The 25306-nt window shown below is 42.2% G+C and overlaps 2 protein-coding genes across 7 annotated transcripts; both read left to right on the top strand.

The window, feature by feature from the left end:
- Positions 1-3202: 3202 nt before the first annotated feature.
- LOC120666917 lies at positions 3203-9880 on the top strand. Its single transcript, XM_039946909.1, has 9 exons — positions 3203-4158; positions 5268-5397; positions 5523-6010; positions 6091-6171; positions 6279-6377; positions 8050-8163; positions 8251-8328; positions 8872-8943; positions 9079-9880. The coding sequence occupies exons 1-9, from the start codon at positions 3838-3840 to the stop codon at positions 9337-9339; spliced, it is 1644 nt and encodes a 547-aa protein (XP_039802843.1). The 5' UTR covers positions 3203-3837; the 3' UTR covers positions 9340-9880.
- A 1539-nt stretch (positions 9881-11419) lies between these two features.
- On the top strand, positions 11420-22015 carry LOC120666915. Of its 6 annotated transcripts, none has more exons than XM_039946907.1 (18): positions 11420-11567; positions 11774-11940; positions 12461-12621; positions 12700-12964; positions 13143-13365; positions 13456-13654; positions 13721-13939; positions 15156-15377; positions 15578-15976; positions 16567-16696; positions 17095-17169; positions 17326-17828; positions 17905-17985; positions 18123-18227; positions 18537-18650; positions 18735-18803; positions 19339-19410; positions 20698-22015. In XM_039946907.1, exons 2-18 carry the CDS (start codon positions 11823-11825, stop codon positions 21664-21666), a joined length of 3924 nt encoding a protein of 1307 aa, XP_039802841.1. In that variant the 5' UTR covers positions 11420-11567; positions 11774-11822; the 3' UTR covers positions 21667-22015. The 6 variants fall into 6 exon arrangements, with proteins under 6 accessions (XP_039802841.1, XP_039802839.1, XP_039802838.1 ...); XM_039946905.1 differs by having other exon boundaries at positions 11456-11685; XM_039946904.1 differs by having other exon boundaries at positions 11456-11694; positions 11784-11940.
- The last annotated feature ends 3291 nt before the right edge of the window (positions 22016-25306 follow it).

The following is a 25306-nucleotide window of genomic DNA, read 5'->3' as shown; positions in this document are numbered from 1 at the left end:
TAATGAAAACACGGTAGTTTGGTTTGTTTATCCACCAATTTGCAGTGCTACTGTTGCATGGCCCAACTTGTTGAACTGCACTTGGTTTTATTCATTGAAAACACTATATTTTGAGGGTTGATATACGGGTTTTTCATACTTGTGGAAATAATGGGCATGTGGGGATTATAATGTGCATAAGGGTTAGAAAACTTGCAGTGAATGAGGCTGATGGTGAGGTTTGCAGGGTTGTTGTGTAAGTAACAGCAAGCACCAAGTCAGGTCAAGACTCGAGAAAAAGAGATGTGCAAGTTGGAGTGTGTACTTAATCTGTGTTTCTCTTTGTTTTAGATTGTAGATTATAGAATGACAATTGAAAACAAAGAGCACCAAGTCAAGGTAGAAATCTTACATTGCATCCGGTTTGGTGAACTAGTCTTGCCACCGCAGATAACGGTACAAAAACCTTGCAAAATCCAAATGCACATTTAACTTGCCAAGTCAAGATTTGCATCCCAAAAGTAACTGTGTCTGCTACACTTGTGCCATGGAATATTCTTTGCCATCTGACCTCGGATTCATGATGCATGCACCCCTTTCCTGAGTTGTGATCTGCAAAAAATTGGGTCAAATATATACTAGTAGCTATTGAAGAATGAATTAAATATGCAAAGAAAAAGAAAAAGAAAAAAAGGAGGGAGAGAGAAGAGAAAAAGGAGGGGGGAAATTGCCAAGTCGCTTTGCTTGGAGGCTAAAACATATCTTGGCTGGGGTCATGCAGACGCTTCTTGACCAGTAGAATCTCACATCTCATCTCATCTCATCAGACTACCACAGGTCAACTAGGAGGCATGCTTCTTTCATTTTTTTTAAAAAATATATAAACGATTTTTTTATCTTTACCATGCAGACCTATAATTCTATTAGCACCTGCCCCAATAATTAGGCATGTGGATGGCATGTGACCCACTGATTCCATTTTGCACAACCAACCCCCTGACCATGCCAAATTGCATGGAAAGGACAGAGAGAGTGCTCTTGGAATATTCTCTTGCAGTGCAGGCTTCAAACAAAAATACAAAATGATTAATGCCAAGACATTGGCAACGTACCATTAAGGCATTAACCATTTGCATAGAGGACAGGTCTTTTGTACGGCACATTAGTTCTGGTGGTTCATCTCCTCCCATCCGCACACCATTGCTATGTTTGATCCAGCATTTCCCAACTGTTTTGGTACCAAACTGTTGTAACGACCAAGGACAGGAATGGAATTATCTATTTTTGTTCTTTCATGCTTGACATCATTTTGTTCTCTTGTGTTTGGTGTCCACGTGGACACCTGTTTTTTGTGTGTGCAATTTTAGCAATTATGAATAATAGGCAGATGAAAGCAAATGATTGGACTTTTGGAGGGGAAAAACCAGCTGCATATATGCATGGGCCCACATGAAAGAGAAAAATAAGATGGAGAAAGAAAGCAAAAAGCTATCAAGCTCCAACATTGTTACGGAATCCTTCGGACCAGAGGGAAAGAGGAGGCACGAGAGGTTGGCATTACTTTTGCAAGCATAATCATATTCTCAGGTGATGGTGAAATTGTATTTTCCTCAAGACTAAGTGAAATAAAAACATAGCAATTATAGAACCAAACACTACCATTGTTTCAAACAAGGCAAAGAATAATAACCTAGTGTCATAAGCATTTCTTACTCTCCATTTTTTTCTCATGAAAATGCAGGAGCAGTTTTCTTCGGAAAAAAAAAAGAAATTGCAGGAGCAATTACCTCAATTTCAAAATAGATTTCACTTTGGCAAGAGGGAGAAATTTGTACTGCTAGTTGTACTCAGGGTTAAAAAAACCGTTCGGAACCGGACCAGTTACCGCGGTTACCGGTCTAACCGGCCCGGCCCGGTTCCGGATCCGGGCGGTTAGAAACCGGGCCAAATTCAAATTTTAAATTTGAATTCCAAAAAATGGAAAAATCTCAAAAAATTCTTAAAAATACTTCAAGTCGTGACGAATCTAATGGTGTCAAATTTTTTCAAATATTCGTTCATTTAGTATACTTTGCGAGCATTTGAAGTTAAACAAAAAAAATGTGCATACAAAAGTATACAAATACAATGTAAAAGTAGTAAAAAAAGAGTTTGAGGGTTCATTTAGGCTAAAACATATTATACAAACATTTATTTAGTATACTTTGCGGGCATTTGAATTTAAACTAAAAAAGAAAAAAATTTGAATTTGGTCAGTTACCGTTCAAACCGACCGGTTACCACTCAAACCGACCCGTAACCGGTCAAACCGGACCGGTAAACCGGTCTAACCGGCCGGTTAGCCGTTCAAAACCGGTATAACTGCGGGTTTTGAATTCAAATTTGAGTTTAACCGGTTTTTACCGGTAACCGGTCAAACCGGACCGGTTAGCCGGAACCGGGCACCGGCGGTTCGTACTCAACGGTCGGTAAAAAAAATCCCTAGTTGTACTAGCTTGACACCTCACAATTCCCAAGACATTTCCCCAAGTTGACCCTTCCAACCTTACTGATTTCCGTTTATTGCCACACTGCTGGATGAGTAACTCCCAATCATCAAACCACTCCAATCTCCCGTGATTAAAATAACTCCAATTTCAGGCCAAGCACGATCTCCATAATAAATGAAGAGTAGTAATGTAATATGTTACTACTGCAAAGTTTTCTCATATCTACTACTACTTTTATTTCTCATTTCTCATATCTACTACTATTTTTAAACCAGTATTAATTTCATCTCATCATTAAACCAAGAGATATTTAATCTCCCAACTCATAAAACTGTCAACATTTCAGTCACTATCACCACTCATACCCTCACTCATCCTCCTGCTGCTCTCACTGTTGCTCATTAAGTTGGTAGCCTATCTAACCTCGCTGTGCAGAGCAAAACACTCTTTCCCTCTCTAACCTCTTTCAACATCACCCACCCCACAGTCCATACCCATCAGCACCACTGCACTGCCCATAGCCTCCCCATTGCAGAGATCAGTAGTCAACATTAAACTCTTCTCCCTCCCTCAGCTCCTCCAAGTTTCTTAGACGCGTCCACATGAGAAGCAAATGAAGGAGCCAATACACTATTGACACCTGTAGATGTAACTGTTTAGCACTGTAGACAGAGAGGGCGTGGGGAAACGAGGAGGGAGCAAATTTGCTCTTGCTCCCTCCACTGTGGCCAGCCTAATCTCTCCCTCTCGTATTTCTCTCTCTACCCTCTTTTGCAAGACCTCTTCGACGTCTTCTTTTTTCCCTTTTAACTCCACCGCAATCCCTCTTTTGTCCCGAGCCAAGACGAGAGCCGCAAAAGTAAGCACAGCACTACTAAAAGAAGGACGCTGCTTGTGCCAAAGCTCGGATTCCCCATTCCCGTCTATTTTACCCCCCCTCCCCACCGATTCACCGGCGCGAGATCCACACGCAGGTGTCGGCGGCTCGCAATCCCCGCGAAAGATGGCGCCTTTCTGAGCTTCCTCCTGGGATTTCTCGTCGTTTCTTGGCTCCAAAGCGGCGTCTTTCAGCGGCTCCGGCCAATTCTGCTGAGGTGGCGGCACTGGTTTTAGGGCTCGATCCGGTGTGCGTGGGTGCCTGGCCCGATAGGGTGCGGTGGTTCTCGGCGAGTTCTTGAGTTGGTTGCGGCGCTTATTCCTCTTATTGGAGCTATTCGATTGGTTTGGAGAGGGAAGTTGATTCTTGCGACCGAGGGTCCAGCGGGCTGTTGCTGCGGTTCTTGCGGTGAATTTTTTGAATTCGATTGGGTGAGATGGGGTTCTTGCGGTCCCTGGATTGAGCATTCCGACCAGATTCTTGCGGGCTTCGATGGAGGATTTGGGGCTGTGGAAGCAGGCGTGGAGGTGGGTGCTGTCCCAGAAGCACATCCTGGCGTGGGCGCACACGGCGGCGTGCGGCAGCCGGGAGCGCCTTGCCTTCCTGGTCGATCGGCACTGGCCGGCCGTGTCCCAGGCCTGCGCGACCTCCTCGCGCCTCGCGCTCGCCGCGCTGCGGCAATGGCGCGGATGTATGGCGCGCGGGGTGCTGGCGGTGGCGAGCCTGGGCCCTGCCGCGGTGTTCGTGATCCTCTGGAGCTTCTTCGTGTGCATGACCTCTCCGGCGTGGGCTCTCTTTGCGCTCCTTAGCCTGGTTCGTGCTCTGCAAATCCTGCTTGTCTTGTCGCTCCTGCACTTTAGCTCAGATTTACCGGATAAGGATTTTGTGTGACAGATTCTAAATCCTTGCCATGTGCTGCTTTTGCTATCCACCTTTGGGATGCATGTGAGTTTACATTTCTTTACAAAAGTGTAGTTAAAGTGTTACCTGATGGATGGTAAAAGAAGTAGGTTATGATGGCCTAAACTGTGGCAGCATCGGTTGGCTTCATGTGTTGCTGCCAAATGCTTGTGTGAAACTTTTAGTAGTATGTTTCTTCTATGCTATCTCAAAGTAGCATAACATCTATATGAAGTATGAACTGCTCATTGTGTTGTTAAGTTTCTTCTGCAATACTTAGTTCTATCTAGATTGTTTTGCTACCTAAGGTAGGATGGTGATGAAGCACAACTTTTGGATGAGCATGACCTGACCTAATCCTGTTATGTAATGCATCGTGCTATACTGGTGCAATATATGACAGTGAAACTGTTTCAGAATATTGATCAATTATTTAATTTGGTAGTCTGGCATGATGCTAATCCTTTTTAAATTGACTTGCTACTTATGAGAATGCACCATGTCTGTAAATATGTACCCTGTGGGGGAGTAACGTATGATCCCATCTCAGCAGAAGACTTCCATACTGAATTAACTACAGTCTATTTGATTCATTAATAGGTTAATATTTGTGACTATAGCATACTTCTTATTATTGATGGGCAGTCTAACATGTACTCATACTGTTATCTACTTTACTTAGAGATTCTGTCTGCTTGTAACCCCAGTTGTGAAGATTAGTGGGATTAATTAATTTGTTGAGAATGTTAGACCTTTTCAGCTAGATTGCACTGGGTCAGTCATACATAAATTCAAGTGGTAGAAATGGAGTGAAATAAAGGGAAGAATCCTATTGCTTGGCCCACAGATATTTTCTCACTGTTAGGTTTTGACATTTTGATGCTGACTGCATTTTTCATTGTCATCAAATGTACTTGTAGAATTTGTAGTTTTAACTTGCAAGTAATGGTACAGGATTTCATATTTACAAAGATATCAGAAGATATCTTGTTTGAATATTTTTTAATAGCTCAATATTTCAGGGGGCTGCTGGTGCAGTTGTTCACTATATGGGCTACACACCTGGCCTTTTCATTGTTGGGCTGTTTGGGATATTGATTATGTGGATGTATGGCTACTTTTGGATTACAGGAATGCTTCTAGTTGCTGGAGGTTTGTTTTTTTTTTTTGAACTTATGAGAATGCTTATTTCCTACAAGTCCATAACCTGTTTCCTTTTTCCCTATTAGTCATATTATTCTTTCACCTTGATAATAGGCTTCTATGTGATAATGCAGGCTGTATGTGCTCTTTGAAACATGCTCGATACGTGATACCGATTTTGACCACATATGCTATTTATTGTGTGGCTGTTCGTGTTGGGTGGCTTGGAGTCTTCTTGACACTCAATCTTTCATTCTTGACAAATGATCTTCTTAATAAGTTACTGCAAGGATACGAGGGAAGCACCGAAGAAGAACAATTCGAAGATATGAAGGATTCTGATCCAGTTATGGATGAGTTCTATCGTAGCTGTGAATTCCCTCCGACTCCTGACAGTGAACCTGAGACCGTATCTTATGCAAAGCCATATTGCTCAGCACCAACCCAAGATGTCTTACATGTACAAAAAGAGGAACCTCCTAGTAAAGTAGTGAATTCTGATTCCAGTTCATTGGATGAGATTAAGAGGATAATGGATGGTTCAAACCATTATGAAGTTTTGGGCATACCTCGTAACAGAGGCATTGATCAAAAGTCCCTGAAAAAAGAATACCACAGAATGGTACTACATCACAAGCCCTATAAAAGAGAAATTCATGTTATCGCTCTCTGTTTTCATGGTCTTGTGTTTTGTTTGTCTAGGTCCTGCTTGTACATCCTGATAAAAATATGGGAAATCCGTTGGCTTGTGAGTCATTCAAAAAGCTTCAATCAGCTTACGAGGCAAGTATTTTTATGTTTATGCTTTGTCTTGTCGTTCATTGTCACTTTTCTTTATCACCATTATAGCTCTCGGTGAAGGTAACTTGTGTATTCATATGTTCATACAGGTCCTCTCTGATTTCACAAAGAAAAACAGCTATGATGAACAGCTGAGGAAAGAAGAATCACAGAAAATGACCCCAAGATCACGTGTTGTCTCTCAACAGGTCGTTTCTTGTTTCTGTCAATTAATGTACAATCTATATTGCTCATTCTATATATCTGATCAAGTATTCACATATCAACATCAACATCAACATCAACAAAGCCTTTTAATCCCAAGCAAGTTGGGGTAGGCTAGAGTTGAAACCCAACAAAAACCATTATTCATGGTTCTGGCACGTGAATCGCGGCTTTCCAAGCACTCCTATCCAAGGACAAATCTCTAGGTATACTCCAGTCTTTCAAGTCTCTTCTAATTGTTTCTTCCCATGTCAACTTCGGTCGGCCCCTGCCTCTCCTCATATTACCGTCGTGCTTTAGGATACCACTATGCACTGGTGCCTGTGGCGGTCTCCGTTGAACATGTCCAAACCATCTTAGCCGGTGTTGGATAAGCTTTTCTTCAATTGGTGCTATCCCTAGCCTATCTCGTATATCATCATTTCGAACTCGACCCATCCTTGTATGCCCACAAATCCAACGCAACATGCGCATTTCTGCAACACTTAATTGTTGGATGTGCCGCCTTTTTGTAGGCCAACATTCCGCACCATACAACATTGCCGGTCTAATCGCCGTTCTATAAAACTTGTCTTTTAACTTCTGAGGTACCTTCTTGTCACAAAGGACGCCAGATGCTTGGCGCCACTTCATCCATCCCGCTTTGATTCTATGACTAACATCCTCATCAATATCTCCATTTCTCTGTAGCATCGATCCCAAATATCGGAAGGTATCCCTCTTGGGCACTACTTGGCCTTCCAAACTAACATTTCCCTCCTCATGAGTGGCGCCGAAGTCACAGCTCATATACTCAGTTTTAGTCCTGCTAAGTCTAAAACCTTTGGACTCTAGCGTTTGCCGCCACAACTCCAGCTTCCTATTCACTCCCGCACGGCTTTCATCAACTAACACGACATCATCAGCGAAAAGCATACACCAAGGAATATCACCTTATATGTCTCTTGTGACCTCATCCATCACTAGGGCAAAAAGATACGGACTCAAAGTTGATCCTTGATGTAGTCCTATCTTAATCGGAAAGTCATCTGTGTCACCATCACTTGTTCGGACCCTAGTCATTACATTACTGTACATGTCCTTAATGAGGGCCACATACTTTGTTGGGACTTTATGCCTATCTAAAGCCCACCACATCACATTCCGTGGTATCTTGTCATAAGCCTTCTCCAAGTCAATGAAAACCATGTGTAGGTCCTTCTTCTGCTCTCTATACCGCTCCATGACATGTCTTATTAGGAAAATTGCTTCTATGGTTGACCTTCCAGGCATGAAACCAAACTGGTTCATAGTGACCCGTGTCATTCCTCTCAAACGATGCTCAATAACTCTCTCCCATAGCTTCATAGTATGGCTCATCAATTTAATTCCCCAGTAGTTGGTGCAACTTTGAATATCCCCTTTGTTCTTGTAGATCGGCACCAATATACTCCTTCTCCACTCTACAGGCATCATCAAGTATTCACATATAGTGTAACTTATTGAGAAAATTATAATGGTGTCATTCCAAAGATGTCGGAAATACTACTACTAGTGTGGATGGCATGTGGGCCCTGGGTTCTCATGTGAGAGAGACATCAATGGTGTTTTTCATCTTGGATGACCTAGTGGATAGCAAATAAATAAATTTATCTGATAGACAACTTTGTTTTGTAGAGTGGGGTAGAGTTTCTCTCTGAAGAGTCCAGGCGTATACAATGCACTAAGTGTGGTAATTTCCATATATGGATATGCACCAAGAGAAGTAAAGCAAAAGCAAGATTCTGTCAGGTTAGGCACCCTGCATGGACTTTTCAGGGTACTTTTTGATTGATTGGGTATGACTGCAGCTTATTACTGGGAATTATGTCGCTGTAGGGTTGCGATCAGTTTCATCAGGCCAAGGATGGAGATGGATGGGTTGAAATTGAAACTAGATTTTCAACCTCCTTCAAGGTACCTTGATGTCTTGCTTTAACAAATTTAAATGGAGGAACTTACAAACAGTGTTGGCCTCTGTAATTGAACTGCTAAAAAAAATATGTATAGAGTGGTTTCAAACAAATGGAAAATGAAGTAAATGAAAGCACATTTGTCAATTATGTGAATTCTGTGATTCTGCCAGTGCGAATACTTGTGTTTACAGAGATAAAGTTTCTTGCCATAAGCTACTCTTGTGCTTTCTGATGCAATTTTTTATTTGAGTTTCAACTATTTTAGGAGTAACAGGCCAAGTATGTAAGGCATCTGACTATGCTACTTAAGGAGAATATTTTAAGTTAGTATTGGTGGATTCCTAAATTACCTTTGTCATGGTCATTCAGCTTCAAGCCTTCAATCTCTAATTCTCTATTAAATTTTTCTTCACACTAGTTAAATCATTCTACTGAACCAAGCACCTTTGGAAGCTATTCAAATTTAGCACGCCAATAGAAAATGTCCCAAGATACTTAGGTTTTTAGTTCTTTGTATTTGAGCAATATGCATTTTTCACTTCAGATGGAAATACCACGAGCTTTTGTTTGCGCTGAGAGCAAAATATTTGATGTGTCTGAGTGGGCTACCTGCCAGGTGAGTCTCTAGCTCAATCTATGTTTTGACGTATAACTTTAGCTTTGAGTTTTGTTCAGATGAAAGGCTTCATTGCTCCATTAAGAGAAACACGAATTTACTTCTCTAATTCATTTTACTCTTGCTGATTACCAGGGAATGGAGTGTAAGCCTAACACTCATGGTCCAACTTTTATGGTGAACATGGTTGGAGCAGATAGGATGCCTCAGAGATCCTACAGTTCCCGGTATCCCTTCAGCTTGGATGCAGAGATGATACCTGAAGATGAATTTGAGCTGTGGCTTCAGCAGGCATTGGCATCAGGTGTCTTTGCTGACAGCCCGAAGCGCAGGAAAAGCTGGAGCCCGTTCAAGCTGCCTCAAAGGGGGATTAAAAGTTGGCGGAGATCATCATGAGGGTATGACATTATGCAGCAGGGGTCGGCGACCACGCATTGGAACGAAGGCAATAAGGCAAGGCCTTGTGAATGTAAATAGACTGACCAACTATTTGCCTCGGCAGGCAACGAATTTTTGTTCGAAAGGAGAAACAGCACGTAAAAGGAACACTCGAACGAATAGGTGTAACAAGTCTTCACTGTTGAACTTGGTTCCTTATGCTAACACCCCACTAGTTTAGCTGCAAAGCAGCATGCTATTCGTCCTATGATAAGAAAACGCTGGTGGTTCTGTTGCATTAATTTGTATTAATTTCAGTAGTTTAGGGATCGGCATTTGGAAGACTGCTGGAGAGAATACGTTAAGATATGAAGGGATATTCATGTTAATCATAGTAGTAATTTTTGGTACTATCTTCTGGAGAAGTGAAGGAAATGGATTGGCTGTAAATACACTAACAGCTTCCACCTGGAATTCACTGCTTGTAACATTGTATACCGATTAAACCTAATCCTGAGAAATACTTGCATAATCCATGTCTCTGTTGTAACACTCGACATCATGCTCTGTAACGTCCTGGTGATAATACGTTCTGTTTCTATGTACTGCTGATAATGTGTTCGCCACTGTTATTGCTGCCTGTTTCTAGGTGGTAGGTACTGCTGTGTATACGTTCTGTTCTGGCGATCTTTGTTGAAAAGTATACACTATTGTTCCAAGAAAGAAAGAAGCATACTGTATGGGAAATATATACTGAGTATGTTGTACGTGCATATACATATATCCTCATGGAATGTACATCATAATACGTACATGTGAATAGTAGCCAACTAATAGATGGTCGATTGATGATATCATAACCGTGTATGTATGCAATTTATTTATAGTACAAGCAAAGGCAGCGATCTAGTGACAGTTACCTGATAATTGATTTAAGAGAAATCTTAGTATAGTTAGGGTAAATAAGAACCGTTTTCATCGCGGTAGAGGCACCGAGGAAAAAAAAGTACAAAATAGGTGGAACATATACCGACATTAATTGATCCTTTTAATTCACATATATATTAGATTAACAGCCAGCAATGATCAGTAAGAGTAAAGCTAATAATACAGCCAATGAGTCGGCTGTAAGAATCCTTGCAACATTCTCTCAGCCCACCTGTATAATAGTTAGTTCTTCACAATTAATACATAGTCCACTTATCTCTCTCACAATTTTTTTTGATTCTTGTGCCCAAGCTGACTGTAAACTTACAGCTCGCTTCTCCTCCCTCTCTCTCCTCTCTTCTCTTCTTCACCTCATCATTTAGTTGGCTTACAGCCCTCTATAATAGGTGCTCTAAAAATAGAATTGGAGAGTACCGTCTGGTACATTTCAAGTTCCAACCAAGGCTCATTGATTAAATAAATGTATCTAGTACAGTGCAGTGTGAGAAATGGATCAACCAATGAGGCAATGACACGAACAAAACAGACACTCCGAGGACGTATCATCAGACTAAAGAATAATTATTCTCACTCCCTATATATAGCCGATCACTAGTACTGGTTAAACAAACCAGTTGGTGAGCACAATAGAAAATGACATCACAAGGAAACACCTGAAGAAACGAAATTACTAGTGCCGCAAGGGTAGTCACGGCCACGGCGACAACCTAAAAACCAGAAGAGGGAAATACGTTTTTGGAAAGCGGTTTGAACTTGAGGGTAACGCGTGTGGCCCTGTGGGCGGGTTGGCCTCTGGGTGAGCCTTTAGTGGTGGAATTTTTTCTTTATTTTAATTCTTTTTAATTTAATATTTTAATATTAACCTGTGTCAATCTAAAATTTTAAAAACTAGTCTTTTTAGTGGCACCAAGCTCCGTACTGGAGGAGTTACTTTCAAAAACATCAACACGATGACCCAAAAGAGCTATTTCTTGAAATTTTAGATTGTCACGGATTAATATTAAAATATTAGATTAAAATGAATTAAAATTAAAAAAAATATCGGTGGATTTTTTTCTTTATTTTAATCGGTGGAAACTGCACTCTGGAATAGGTGTCACACTCCAAACCGCACCCTCACCAGTGAAGAAGAACGCACCAAATGTTTCAGATAGGAATTGATGATTAAATAGGATTCGATGCCGCGTATCGAGCCCACCACGACAGAAGGCCCCCAAACCGTGTAAAGAGACAAGACAGATTTGTTCACTGAAAATTCGGTTACGCGATCGGGGGTCAGAGGGTTCCTCCCTCCCTAAGTTCTCTCTCTCTCTCTCTCTCTCTCTCTCTCTCTCTCGATTTCCCTGCTGATCGAGCTCACGTCGCCGGCGACTTGCCGACGGCCAAGGGTCGCGACAGTATTCAAAAGGGATGGGTGTAAGCTAGGTTTGGAGTCCCCCGCTTGTTGGCTCCGCATCTTACCTTTTGCGCTACCAGCTCAAGTGCTCAACTGATTTGCTTGCAGATCCCCCCAGGTTTTTTGCTCACATCGTTGAGCACCAGCATGGCCAGCCATGGCGGCCCCCAGTCGGTCATCGTGTTGCTGTGAACCTGTGAGGCTCCATCGATCATCGCCACCGGGCACCTCCTGTGTCTTCCCGAAAGAGCTAAGGCCCGAAGTATCATCACCAAGTAAGCTGTCTTGCTTGATATCTTGATGTGCAAATAAATTAGTGTTGACCTTCAATAAAAAGGGGGTTAGCATAGAGATGACTCAGTCTGTTTGGTTTGTCAACCAACCAGCCAACATTGTTTTTCTCTCATACTAAATCAGCACCAGCCACCAGCTAGCCAGCAGTACTTTTCTTTCATAACAAATCAGCACCAGCCACAGTCGAGCATATGTTAGGCTTTTGGATCTTGTTCAAAGATGCAGTGATAGAAGGAGGGCGCAGAGGATGGGGGTCCATCCATTTATTGCAAAAAAAAAATGCCCCTTTCCCCTCACCAAATTCTGATTTCCATATTTCCCTTTATCTTGACAACTTAAATTAAGAAGAAAGACACTTTAAACCCTCGGTTGGGAGTGTTATTAGGGATTTAGGGTCAATGCTCCTGCATCCCTGCCCAGCATCTAAGGTAGTACTCTGGCGGTATTCTTCCAATCACAACCCTCATTCCCACAGTCATTATTTATATTTTGGTGGATCAGGAATGGACAGCAGAGCTACTGAAAGTGAGATACTGGAGAACAAGCTGCTGGATCCAAGTGCAGTACCAATATCTCTGCCACTATACTTCTTGAAATCCATCACACACAATTTTCGCAATGATCAAGAACTCGGCAGGGGCGGGTACGGAGTGGTTTACAAGGTATGACAAATTCTGTCCGCCCCAATCTTGAAATGTTTTTTGAAGCAGGAATTGATGAGCGGATAAAATTCTATGAAGGGATTTCTCCGGTGCGGTATCATAATTGCTGTGAAGAAGCTTTTTGACATACATCTGGTGGAAGATAATGACCGGTTCCAGAAAGAGCTCACCTTTCTTATGGGGATCAAACACCAAAATGTAGTACAACTCCTAGGTTACTGTGCCGAATCAAGGTGGGAGATGACAAAACTATCGAATGGGAATTATGTTCTTGCTCAAATACCTGCAAGTTTACTCTGCTTCGAGTATCTGTGTAACAGAGGCCTTGATAAGCATGTTTCTGGTACGTTTTATGAAACACACTACATAGTTCTCCAGTTTTCATTTCTTTTCTGAAGTTTAGGCAACACACCTGCAACCGTGGTAGTGACCGCTCTATAGCAGGACATGGAAATATAGTACAAACCATATTCACTATTACAACACTCAGTAGTAATTATTCTAGTAAATTATTTCTACAGATGAATCTTCAGGTCTGGAGTGGAACATGAGATATGAGATAATTAAGGGAATTTGCAATGGTTTGCATTTCCTCCATGAGTGCAATATTGTTCATCTGGACCTTAAACCTCAAAATATATTACTGGATGATACTATGATGCCAAAAATTGCGGATTTTGGTTTGTCAAGACTCTTGGGTGAACAAAAATCCCGAACGGTCACTCTAAAGATTGCCGGATCCTTGTAAGCTATGCCCCTGCAACAATTCAATTTTATTGGTCTCAATTGATTATGCATGCCTACGGTGTCTTAAACTCTCAATGTCTTATGCAGCGGATACATGGCACCAGAATACATAAACCAAGGCATAATCTCTCCCAAGGCAGATATATTCAGTTTGGGTGTGATAATAATAGAGATACTCACAGGTTGTAGGGACTATCCCCAGAGTATTGTACATTCTTTCCAGCATTTCTATGAGACTAATAATCCCCAAAGCACTGAAACATATTTCCAGCCCTTCACAGAAAGAGTAAGATGAATTAACAAAGCTTCTTCGTGTGTACCATCATTCTAGCTCACTTATGCAAGTGTGTAGGTGCTCAGAAGTTGGAGGAACAGATTTGAAAGAGCATCCAAGTATACAGCAGTGGAAATACATACCCAACAAGTGAAACAATGCATCGCCATAGCCCTAAAATGCGTAAACCCTGACTTGAAGAAAAGGCCCAACACATTGGATATAATTGAAATTCTTAATGCAGCAGAAAGAAGTTGCTGCGTCAAAAATGGCAAAGATTCACTGGTATATCACAAGGTATGATCTCTAATAGTCCAGATATCGTGCGCCCTCTGAACTTTATTGTGATATGGTCTAGTACTCTAGTCGCAATTACTCGACCTTCACTTGTGTTCAGTTGATACCATAACTTGAGCGATGTGTTTTTGATAAAGGAATAGATACTCATGACTTCCAGCATGTATGTATATATGGTCTACATGACGACAGACATCATGCATGCATACATTGAGTTAGCTTTTCAGTATTAACAATTGCAGAATGGATACTTTGGAATCATTTATCATAAATATAGAATTTCTTTTTATAATGATAGAAGAAGTAGGTAATTTTAGATGTAGATTGATGGGTTACTTTTATGTTATTAGCGAAGGTGGGTCACTTAATTTGCAAAACTAGAGGGTTATTTTTAAAATAGAATAATCAATGATTATTAGAGTCGTTGGATCTATCATCATTGATCATAATATCCATTGGATCTATTTTCATAATCATTATTAGGGGATTACTTTAAACTATATCAATAATGATGATTTAACACCAAATGGTAGACTCTATCATTGATAATAATATACATGTCATCTATCTTTTTTTTTAAAAACAACTCTACTATTAAGAAAATATATAGTATTATCTTCGTTCCAAATTATAGTTCGTTTTGGCTTTTCTAGGTACATAGGTTTTGTTATGCATCTAGATACAATAACAATCCAAAAATAACATATAATTTGGAATGGAGGAAGTATAGTGTAACCCCTAGATATATATGTAAGTGACCCAACTCTGACATTATGAAAATAATCCAAAGTAATATCTAATCTTCATCTATTCTATTATTAAATGTAATCTAGAATAATCCTATAGATTTGCGTCTAAACTACCCATATCCGCTATTATTTAAAAATAATCTGAAGTACCTAAAATTCTACATCTAAATTACTTACTCTATCATTATTAAAGTTATATCCAATACATTTCTCTATGTATGCTTATAAATTACACACCTCTGGCATTGTTAATATACATATTGCATGGGTGATGTATGTCACCATGATATGCAGAGCACATATACATTTATGCAAGCAGCTATGAGTACATATTCATTTCCTTATCAAACGCATCGCTCAAGTTAAGATTTTCAACTAAACACATGTTAAACATGCACGAGGGGAAGGAGGTTCGTTACTATATGTAGCTGTTTCCTTCATATTTATGTAAAGATATGGGAACCCAGCAGGAAGGGGTGCCACCAGTGGATATGCAGTGCGAGGATGGGTTGGGAGTTGTTCTAAATACAAGCGTAAGAAAGGATCACACACCAGCGAGGATCAATGAAGATACGTCGAAAATAGAAGCTACCGGTAGAGCCGCGGCATGTGAGGAAGTTCATTTAGAGTTGGGCGCTGGCAATAAGAATTATCAGCTGGAACGAGATGCATCTTGCACATGCAATAAGGTATGTATCAGATGACACAAGCGCTGAGGTACAAACTTAATTGGATTATTGCAATTTTTGTCGTCAGTCATGCATGCTTGATGATGGACAACTGTCATTTGTCAATGCAAGAGTGAGACTCGGCTCGTTGCAGTTAAAGCATCGTCATCAGCAGCTAGCTACCAGGAAACATTCTGACTCTAATTTGGTTGCTGTTGCAGGTGAGTGGCGGACCAGAGAGCAACCTCCTTAGCGGGCAGCCACTCCAGCTAAACCTAACCAACAACACAGATGAACGTGTCGCCTTCAGGCTCCTGACCAAAAATAGCTCGAACGAGCACTTCGTTGGGCCACTTTCTGGCGTTGTGCCCCCAAGGTGCACTCTCGCTGTCACAATGCAAAACCAACCGAAGCGGCCATGTTGGAGGTGGCTGCCATCCAATAAGGATCGCATGCTAACAACGTGGGTGCTTGCGGCGCTGAGGCAATGGTGTTTCTACATGGCAGCGGGGTTATTGGCGGCCGCAAGCTTCAGCCCGGAGGCGATACTTTTGATACTGTGGAGCTTCTTCGTATCCATGGCCTCGCTGTCGTGCTGTCTATGTGCACTTTTTTGCCTGGTTTGTGCATCGATTTCTGCTTGTTTCGTTGCTCTTGCACTTGGATCTCACATTTTTCAGATAATGATGGATTATTTGTATAAATGAAATACATAAAAAGAATCCTAACACTTGTCATCTCATGTTATTTTCTCCCATCTAGGTTTTGAAATATACTCCCACCATCCACGAATTAAGCACTTTAGGCCATCGACATGGTCTCTCCAATATGCTACTTTAACTAATAATATCTAAAAAACTATTTTAAACAGAAAGAAATATGTATTATGATAGTTGGCTTCACAATGAATCTAATAACATAATCTTTACATTATCAAACTTATTTATAATTTCTTTGCTATCAGTAGTCAAAATTAAAAAAGGTTATATTTGTGGATACATGTAGTAGCTAGTATGCACTTTGTCCATTACCATCTAAGAATGTACTCGAGTGTGTAGTAGTACTCCCTCGTGTCACGCTTGTCTGAAGCGACAAGCTTTTGTGACCGGAGGAGTACCTTTTACTTTCATCCAAGGGTACAAGAGTGCCCATTAAGAAAGATGTCAGAAGATGATGTTTTCTTATCTAATACTTTATTATTGATATTCAGGGATCTGCCAGCACTGTTATTCACTATATGGGCTATACGCGTGGCCTTTGCATTGTAGGACTGTTTGGAATATTTGTTATGTGGATGTATGGTTACTTTTGGATTGTAGGAATGCTTTGGGTTGCTGCAGGTATGTTTATGTGAATTTTTAAGTAGCGTTTCAGACGACTGAGGATAGGAAGCTTCTAAATTGGTCAGAACTTGGAAGCGTTTTGCTTCTAGGCTTGTTGCGAGCTTACAAACTCTGCATTCTTTTGGATTGACAACAACTTGAGCTGAGCTGAGCTGACCAATTCAAGTTTCCCAGATTGTAGGTTCTTACTAGTCTGGTACATAAGTAGCATGGATTAGGTTCTAATATTACAAGGCCAGGATTTTTGAAATGAAACAAAATACTCTTGAAATGTATATTGCAGCATAAATGATGCGCTAATTGAAAAAAAATTATGTTTTAAATTCTTATGCAACACTGATGTAGCTGCATTAGAGAAGAAAGGGTCTTCTGTCTCACAACACAAGCGCTTGCAGGGATGTTTCGTTCAACCTCGGTCTTGATGGTCCAATGCTCAGTTCGATCGGGAGCCTTTCGCGGCTTACCACGCTGTATGTGCTGCATTACTTTTCGATGTTGATCCTACTTTTTCATGCACAACTTAAATATTCACATGTACAACTTTTTTTGCAAGTCTATAGCCATTCCACTTTTATATATTTGACCCGCTAATTTCACCTAACGGAGGCACCTCTGCTGTAATGCAGGTTGTATATACTGTTTGGAATATGCACAAGTTGTGGTACCTGTGTTGACTGCATATGCCATTTATTGTGTGGCTGTTCGTGTTGGATGGCCTGGCGTTTTGTTGACAGTCAATCTTTATCTATTGACAATTGATCTTCTGAATATGTTGCGGCCAGGTGACTATAGGAGCACAGAGCAAAGACAATCTGAGGACATGGAGGATTCTGATCCGGCTCCTGACAGTGAACCTGAGATGTTCTTTGACTGTGAACCTGAGATCTTATTTGACAATGAACCTGAGACTCTGTCTTCTGACCCATATTACTCAGCACCCACCCAGGATCTATTACATGTACAGAAAGAAGGTTCTCCTAGCAACATAGTAAAATCTGATTTTACTAAGGTGGATGCGATAGCGATGATGCGTAGGATAATGTATGCTGTAACCCACTATGAAGTTTTGGGTATCCCTTGTAATAGAAGCATCGATCAAAAGATTCTGAAAGCAGAGTATCGCAGAAGGGTAACTCACCATGACCCATACAAGATATTCAAGTTTACATTCTTTATTTTCATTGTCCTGTGTTCTATTTGTCTAGGTCCTGCTTATACATCCTGATAAAAATATGGAAAATCCTTTGGCGTGTGAATCATTCAAAAAGCTTCAATCAGCTTATGAGGCGAGTATTTCCTTGGAGATTTATGCTTTGGCTTTCACCCTTTTAGATTATTGTTAGTTCCGTAGCATGTCTTTTCTTAATTAATCACGTTTTTAACTTTTGATGAAGATAACTGGTGTAGACATGCCTCTATGCAGGTACTCTCAGATTTCACAAAGAAAAACAGCTACGATGAACAACTGAGGAAAGAAGAATTAGGGAAAATAATCACCCAGAGTCTGAGATCACCTTTCTCTCCACAGGTGGGCTCTTGTTTTTGTAAATAATATGGAATTCATATTTATCATTTTGCATATAGGGTTAAATATTCAAGCATACATTGTAATACATTTATGATCTCCTGTCTTGGAGTAATACTTCTTATTTATTTCAAGCTATTTCAGCTCTTTCAGCTCTTTCTAATCTTTTTTAAAACATAATTCCGTAACGATAAGATAAAAAGGAAAAAAATCTGATGTTATCTATTCCAATCATAGTAAAATTCCTCTATTTTTTTATTATGAAGCCTTTTCATTTTTAATCATAAACTCATTTGAAGCACTCCTTTGTAGTTCGAGCGAGAATTTCTCTCCGAAGAGTCCAGATGTATACAGTGCGCTAAGTGTGGTGGCTTTCATACATGGGTTTGCACCAGGAGAAGGAAAGCAACAGCAAGATTCTGTGAGGTAAGGCTCCCAGCGTGTTCTTTTCAGTATATTTGTTGATTGATAGGGTATCACGGCAACTAATGAGGAACTATCTTGCGGTAGGTTTGCTATCAGTATCATCAAGCCAGGGATGGAGATGGATGGGTTGAATGCACATTTTCAACATCAAAGGTACCTGTTGTCTTACTTTCACAATTTTGTATGGAGGGGCTTATGGATAGTCATCTTGGGTTTGGCATTGAAGTACTGAATAACTGAAATACTTGGTATGAAGTGGTTTCAAACAAATGGAGAATGAAGTAAACGGAAGTGCAGTTTAATGAATCCAATAATACTGCCACTCAGCATGAACGCTTCTATCTACAGTATACAGAGACAATATCTTTGTTTGCAGTTTCTTTTATTGCTTAAACTTAGATACGAGTTCTGCAACCAAATTTACTTTTGAGAAGGCTTAGTCATCTTAGGTGTACCAAGTCTAGCATGGTAGGCTTCTGTTCTGCTTATGTGTCACCTAAGGAGAATGCATCTAAGTTGGCAATAGGTTGCTTCAAAGGTACCTCAGCCTGAGGTTTTCAGCTTCAGTCTCTGTTAGCAGCATGAGCCGGGCCATATGGTTGAGATTCCAGAATATATGTACCACACATTTCAAAACTAGTTAATTTCAGAAAGATACCCAATTAATGTGCATTATTCACTTCATCAGAGGGAATCGCCACGAGCTTTTGTTTGTGTGGAGGGCAAAATATTTGATGTATCTGAGTGGGCTACCTGCCAGGTGAGTGGGCCTTTCTGTGTCTTGATGTTTGATTCACTTATAGCTGTTGATTTGTTCCCATGGATTACTTTGTTACTTGTTCATGTGAGCAAGGATCCAACAATATCTAGTTTATGTTAACTTATATGGAGAGCTGGTATGCGTTATTTTATTCCATTCATACTTTCATAGAGTAGAGACTGTTATCCGAATGACCCATCATGCTGATCGAACATCATTTAGAATCCTAGATATGCAAAGTAACTCTGTGCTTATTATCTGTTGTAAGTCACTATGTTCGGCAGCTCCAGCAGCCTCCAGCCCAACAGTATTTTCCTCTCACACCGCTCTAGCATCAGCTTCCAGCCACCAGCCAGCCAACAATATTTTTCTCTCACACCACTCCAGCCACAAATACTAGATAATATAATTACATTCATATGTTGGTGTATTTTGGGTTTATAATGGTGTATATAGGTAATTTACATTCTAAATTAGAGGTAACTTTAGTTATTTTTATAATGGCAAAGGTGGGTAATTAGCTATAGATCTAGGGGTCACTTCAGAATATTTCATAATGACTGAGATGGGTAATTTTATAAACACATAAAATCCAGTGACTAGATGATTGGAGTCTACCAAATTGATAGCTGCATGCATGTTTCTGATTTTTGTGCAAATTAACGTCCAACTAGTAAGATGTAAAACTTACTACCCCATAGTCCGTAAAGAAAATAGCATCTTTTTTGTACAAAAAAGGCAGGATCACATGCCATCTGGAGTTCTCAAACCAAGATAAGCACAGTGGACTGTGGTACCCAGGGTTTCAAATCCCATGCCGAGTTAGATGGTTACCACCAGTAACAGTTATCTTAGTGGGCACCAGGAGAACAAATTTCAACCTGAAGGCATTTAAATAAAGTCAAAATTCTGAATGTAAACTGATGAACAGTAAGCCAGGGTTGTTAATGGTTCGGTAATGTTTAATCTGGTCAGTTACTCAAAGTTTGCACTTGAAACCAAAACGGTATGGGAAAATTTCTAGTCACCACCAGCAGTTAGACAGGAGCCCAAGGTATTCTCTTTCCATGGTCAATTTGAAACCTTAGTGTCAAATCAATTCAGTTTTGTATATTGTAGAGAGACCAATTAGGACGATGTGTAGAAGTATAATAGACCCACATTTTACAGTTTTCATCAAATTCTCGTATGTCATTTGTTTCTAATGATGCATAAAGAATACTGCTATATGTATTATTTGCATACATAAAAATGGTACGTTTTCCAACTCATTCGTTGCTTATCCAGGGAATGGAGTGTAAACCGAACTCTCACGGGCCATCCTTTTGGGTAAATATGGTTTGTATGGATGAGATGTCTCAGAGATCCAACAGTTCTCAAGATTCTCTCAGTTGGGACGACAAGAACATCCGCGAAGATGAGTTTGAGCTGTGGCCTCAGCAGACATTGGGATCAGGCGTCTTCTCTGCCGGGCCAACAAATATGGTTGGTATAGATAAGACTAGCCCCAGGCTAAAGCTCTTCGGCTTCCACGTCTCCGAGGAGGAGAACGAGCTGGGGCCGGAGGCGGCCGAGCAGGAGGAGGCGCCGGCGTGCGGCAACGGCAGCGGCGGCGGCGGCGGGTCGGACTCCTCCTCCTCGTCGACCACGACCACGACCACGGCCACGGCGGCCGGCGAAGGGCGGAGGTACGAGTGCCAGTACTGCTGTCGCGAGTTCGCCAACTCGCAGGCGCTGGGCGGCCACCAGAACGCGCACAAGAAGGAGCGGCAGCAGCTCAAGCGCGCGCAGCTGCAGGCCGCGGCGGCCGCCGCCGCCCGGGTCGCGGGCGGGGCCGCCGCGCTCTACCCGCGCGCCAACCCGATGGTGTCCGCCTTCGCGCCGCCGCCGCACCTCCTCGGCGGCGGCGGCGACGCGGCGCCCACGAGCTGGGTCTACTTCTCGCCGCGCGCCGCCGCCATCGCGGGCGGGCCGCAGGGCCATCAGTTCCACGTCTCCCACGGCTGCGTGTTCCCGTCCCGCGGGGCCCCGGCCGCGGCCGTGTACTCCTACACCCCGGCGCCCTCCGCCGCCGGCGCCGCCTCGGCGCCTTACGTGGCGGACGACCACAGCGCGCGGCGGGTCCACGCGAGCCCGGTGGCTACCCTGGCGAGATACCCGGGATCCGGGATGGTGGTGGCGGGGCCTGTCGTCGCCGGGCCGGAGGACGCCCTGGGGCTGGACCTCCAGCTGAGCCTGGCACCCGCCGGCTTGTGACCTGGCTGCTGGCTCTCTCCTACGTCGCCGACGCGCCGGTCGAGATCAAGATCACTGCGCGCGCGCGATCGAGCTGCCACGGCTGCCTCGGTAAAAAAGAATTAATCACCTACTAGTCCTACCACTACTACTAAAGCCTGTACTGAGATCGTCCCTGGCTAGGTAATTAGCACTAGTAATTATGTTTAGTTGCTGGGATTTGGAGATCGAGCTGCAGACTGTAGCATTCATGTAAGCTAAGCCGCCTGTTCTTGGTATGCATGATGATGATCTGAACGACGATTGGCAGGCCCTGTAAATTTTTGGTTGATCCATCCATTCATCAATCTGATCTCCCATTTCTTCTCCAGTACCAGACTACCCGTACCACCATTTTTTTCCCGAACGGCTGCTATATATATTATGGCCCAGCTACTAAACTAGTATGTATAAACCAGCAGCAACAAGAGCGTTGACGACCAAAATTGGCAGCAGACTAGACCAACCGGTCGTCCCAGGCGGTCTGACCGGCCTGTGGCAATGTAGCCGATCCAGTAGGAGCCGACCGATCGGTCTGACCGGTCCAAGCAGAGTCCGAGTACAACTAGAGATTTTCATAGATTTAGATCTTGTAATATGATTTCTTGCGGGACAAGTCCACCCACCCTACAAATATAAAGGGCCACGGCCGATTGAGAATCCAATCGATCAAAACACATCAATACATTACTTTTCTTTACTTTATGTATATTGCCTTTACTTTTGTCTCTAAACCCTAGCTCCTTCCAACTCTTTCCTGCTGTTCTTCCTTCGTCTCCGCGACGTCTGAAGGCGTTCTAGGTGGCCTGCCGATCCTAGAACAACCCTACGTGAGCCAGCCCTGACGGGGTCCCTCCCGGGCGAGCGTTCGTCGGATTTCGCTGTTTTGCACCGGCGAACCGGTCTGAGCATCGGCGCTGCAATTGTGCCGTCACTCACCGCGCGATCAAGCGCATTCGTGTGTTGGCCCTAGATTGGCACAAACACAAATTGGCGACTCCGCTGGGGAAGAGAGATCTTGATTGTAAAACCGATCTAATCTACTCCATATACTACCATGGTGAAGCTGTTGGATCCCGGTGAGATCAACGTCAATAATATCAGCAGGCCGTCTGTTGATGAGTTGCTGCCCGAGGATCGTAAGTTTATGAAGCCTTCATCAAGGAGGGCGAAGAGGAAAACACACGGCGCATAGAAAAAGAAATCGAAGAAAAGCGTCGGTGGTTCTTGTCTCACTTCTCCAAGAATCGGAAGGGTGATGTCTCCAAAGACAAGGAGGTGGTCATTCTTTCAGATGAGGAGGAGCAGGCCAAATCTAACACCAATGTAAGTGTTGCAACATCGCCCATTACTTTGGAGCAAATTAGCCATTTGGTGGGTAGTGGTCAAGAAAAGATTCTTGCTACTGTTCAAAATATGATTGATAAATCATTAGCCAATCAATCTTTGATTGATGATAGTGGTACTCCTAGACCTAATATTGATGGCACTTTTTATCATAATACTATGCATCTTGAATCATCGGCAGCACATGCGCCCTAATACGACATGCGATGAATTTTTATGGTCAGAGAACTCCAGAGCAGCATCACGCGCATGGAGCGGCCAGACCGGTCAGACCGGTCATGGAGCGGTCAGACCGGTCATGGAGGACCGGTTCCAACCGGTCCGACCGGTTCTGGAGCTTTAGTTGCATATCCATCGTCTCCCGAACCAATTACTAGTGTACCTTATGTTTCGGCTGGCTTTAGCCGAATGAATAATTCATACACTATGCCTCCTCAGGGTTCAGGTTATTCATATGGTACAATGCCAAATAATGGACATTTGCAACAAATACCATATACACAACCGAATCATATACCGCATGTGCCGAATAGCTCTAATACTAATGTTCAAAGGCCAAATGATTCTTATTTTAATCAAATACTTGAGAAGCATAAGAAAGATTTGGCTATTATGTTTAAAGAGTCTTTCGGCATAGAACTTAAGGATAAAACTCTTGTTTGTCAAAAACCATATCCTGAGAGTTTTGATTCCATACCATATCCTCAGAATTTCAAGGTGTCTGAATTTATTAAATTCACTGGGGAGGATAGTAGGACTACATGGGAGCATGTTAGTCAGTTTAATGCACAAATGGAAATTTATGGGAGTTTTGATCATTTGAAAATTAAAATGTTCCCTTTGTCTTTATCTGGCACTGCTTTTTCATGATTTTCGGTATTAGCTCCTAATTCTGTGCAAACTTGGTCTCAATTAGAGCGTAAATTTCATGATCATTTTTATAATGGTGAAAATGAGTTGAGGCTATGTCATTTAACATCGGTTACGCAAAAGCATGATGAGTCTGTTACTGAATTTATTAGAAGATTTAGAGATAAAAAAACCGATGTTATAGCTTAGTTATTTCTGAAAAAGATCTTGCCGAATTAGCTCTTAATAGTTTGAGATCTCATATTAAAGAAAAATTAGAAGGATATGAGTTTCTAACCGTTAATCAAGTGTTACAAAGGGCTTTGGCTCAAGAAAGCCGAAGTAAAGATGCAAAATTTAAACCCGATCGTCTTAGTATGCATATGCTACAAGGAGAATTTTCAGACGATGAGGGTAATGAAGTATATGCTGCTGAATTTGTATGGTCATCTAGTGATAAGCCCAGCACTTGTACTTCTTTAAAGCCGATTTCTAAAAATCGGCAAGATGAGATTAAATTCACTTTTGATGTGACAAAGTGTGATAGAATTTTTGATGAATTGACAAAGCTTGGGAAGATTAAGTTCTCTCACACTATTCCATTAACGGAGGAATTGAAGCGGCGTGCATATTGTAAGTTACACAATATTTTTTCTCATGCCACTAATGATTGCAATGTTCTTCGTAGACAAATACAATCGGCTATAAATGAAGGACGATTGATTGTTCCTGTGATGCAAATTGATCAAAATCCTTTTCCCGTTCATACACTTGAGTTTCAAATCCAAAAGTATTGATTCGGCCGCATCAAGCCGAATCGACTAAAGGGAAAAATGTAGTGGTTGGTGAGAAAAAGTATGAGAAAAAGATGCCGCAGAGCAAGACTCCTCGAGTTGCAATAGAGGCTTCAACGCTCGGGGGGCAGGACAAGGAAAAAGGGGCCGATAGCGAGTCGACCAGTCTGACCGGTTCAAAAGGCGGTCTGACCGGTCCGACCGGTCTGACCGGTTCTAGAACCGGTTTGACCAGTACGCCCAGTAAGTTTGGGAATTCCTCTAAAAGCAAGACAAGACCAAGTTTCAAGGAACTCTTGGCCAAATATGAGAAGGAGGGAACTGCTCAGAAGAGGCGATCAAGTAAACCCTAGCTCCTTCCAACCCTTTTCTGCTGTTCTTCCTTCGTCTCCGCGACGTCTGAAGGCGTTCTAGGTGGCCTGCCGATCCTAGAATAACCCTACGTGAGACAGCCCTGACGGGGTCCCTCCCGGGCGAGCGTTCGTGATCCTAGAATAACCCTACGTGAGACAGCCCTGACGGGGTCCCTCCCGGGCGAGCGTTCGTCGGATTTCGCCGTTCTGCACTGGCGAACCGGTCTGACCGGTCCGAGCATCGGTGCTGCAATTGTGTCGTCGCTCACCGCGCGATCA

Source organism: Panicum virgatum, chromosome 3N (assembly GCF_016808335.1).
Source record: "Panicum virgatum strain AP13 chromosome 3N, P.virgatum_v5, whole genome shotgun sequence".
NCBI classification, from domain to species: Eukaryota; Viridiplantae; Streptophyta; class Magnoliopsida; order Poales; family Poaceae; genus Panicum; species Panicum virgatum.
The sequence above is the reverse complement of the archived record's forward strand: the minus strand, read 5'-3'. Positions and strand labels throughout refer to the sequence as shown.

Excerpts from the sequence above, each read along its gene's own strand:
- LOC120666917 (XM_039946909.1), top strand. The coding sequence starts at position 3,838 with ATGGAGGATTTGGGGCTGTGGAAGCAGGCGTGGAGGTGGGTGCTGTCC. Across the intron at positions 5,398-5,522 it reads AATGCTTCTAGTTGCTGGAG|GCTGTATGTGCTCTTTGAAA; the intron begins GTTTGTTTTTTT and ends GTGATAATGCAG. Across the intron at positions 8,164-8,250 it reads CAAAAGCAAGATTCTGTCAG|GGTTGCGATCAGTTTCATCA; the intron begins GTTAGGCACCCT and ends ATGTCGCTGTAG.
- LOC120666915 (XM_039946907.1), top strand. The coding sequence starts at position 11,823 with ATGGCGGCCCCCAGTCGGTCATCGTGTTGCTGTGAACCTGTGAGGCTC. Across the intron at positions 17,829-17,904 it reads AAGCAGAGTATCGCAGAAGG|GTCCTGCTTATACATCCTGA; the intron begins GTAACTCACCAT and ends CTATTTGTCTAG. Across the intron at positions 19,411-20,697 it reads CTGAGTGGGCTACCTGCCAG|GGAATGGAGTGTAAACCGAA; the intron begins GTGAGTGGGCCT and ends TTGCTTATCCAG.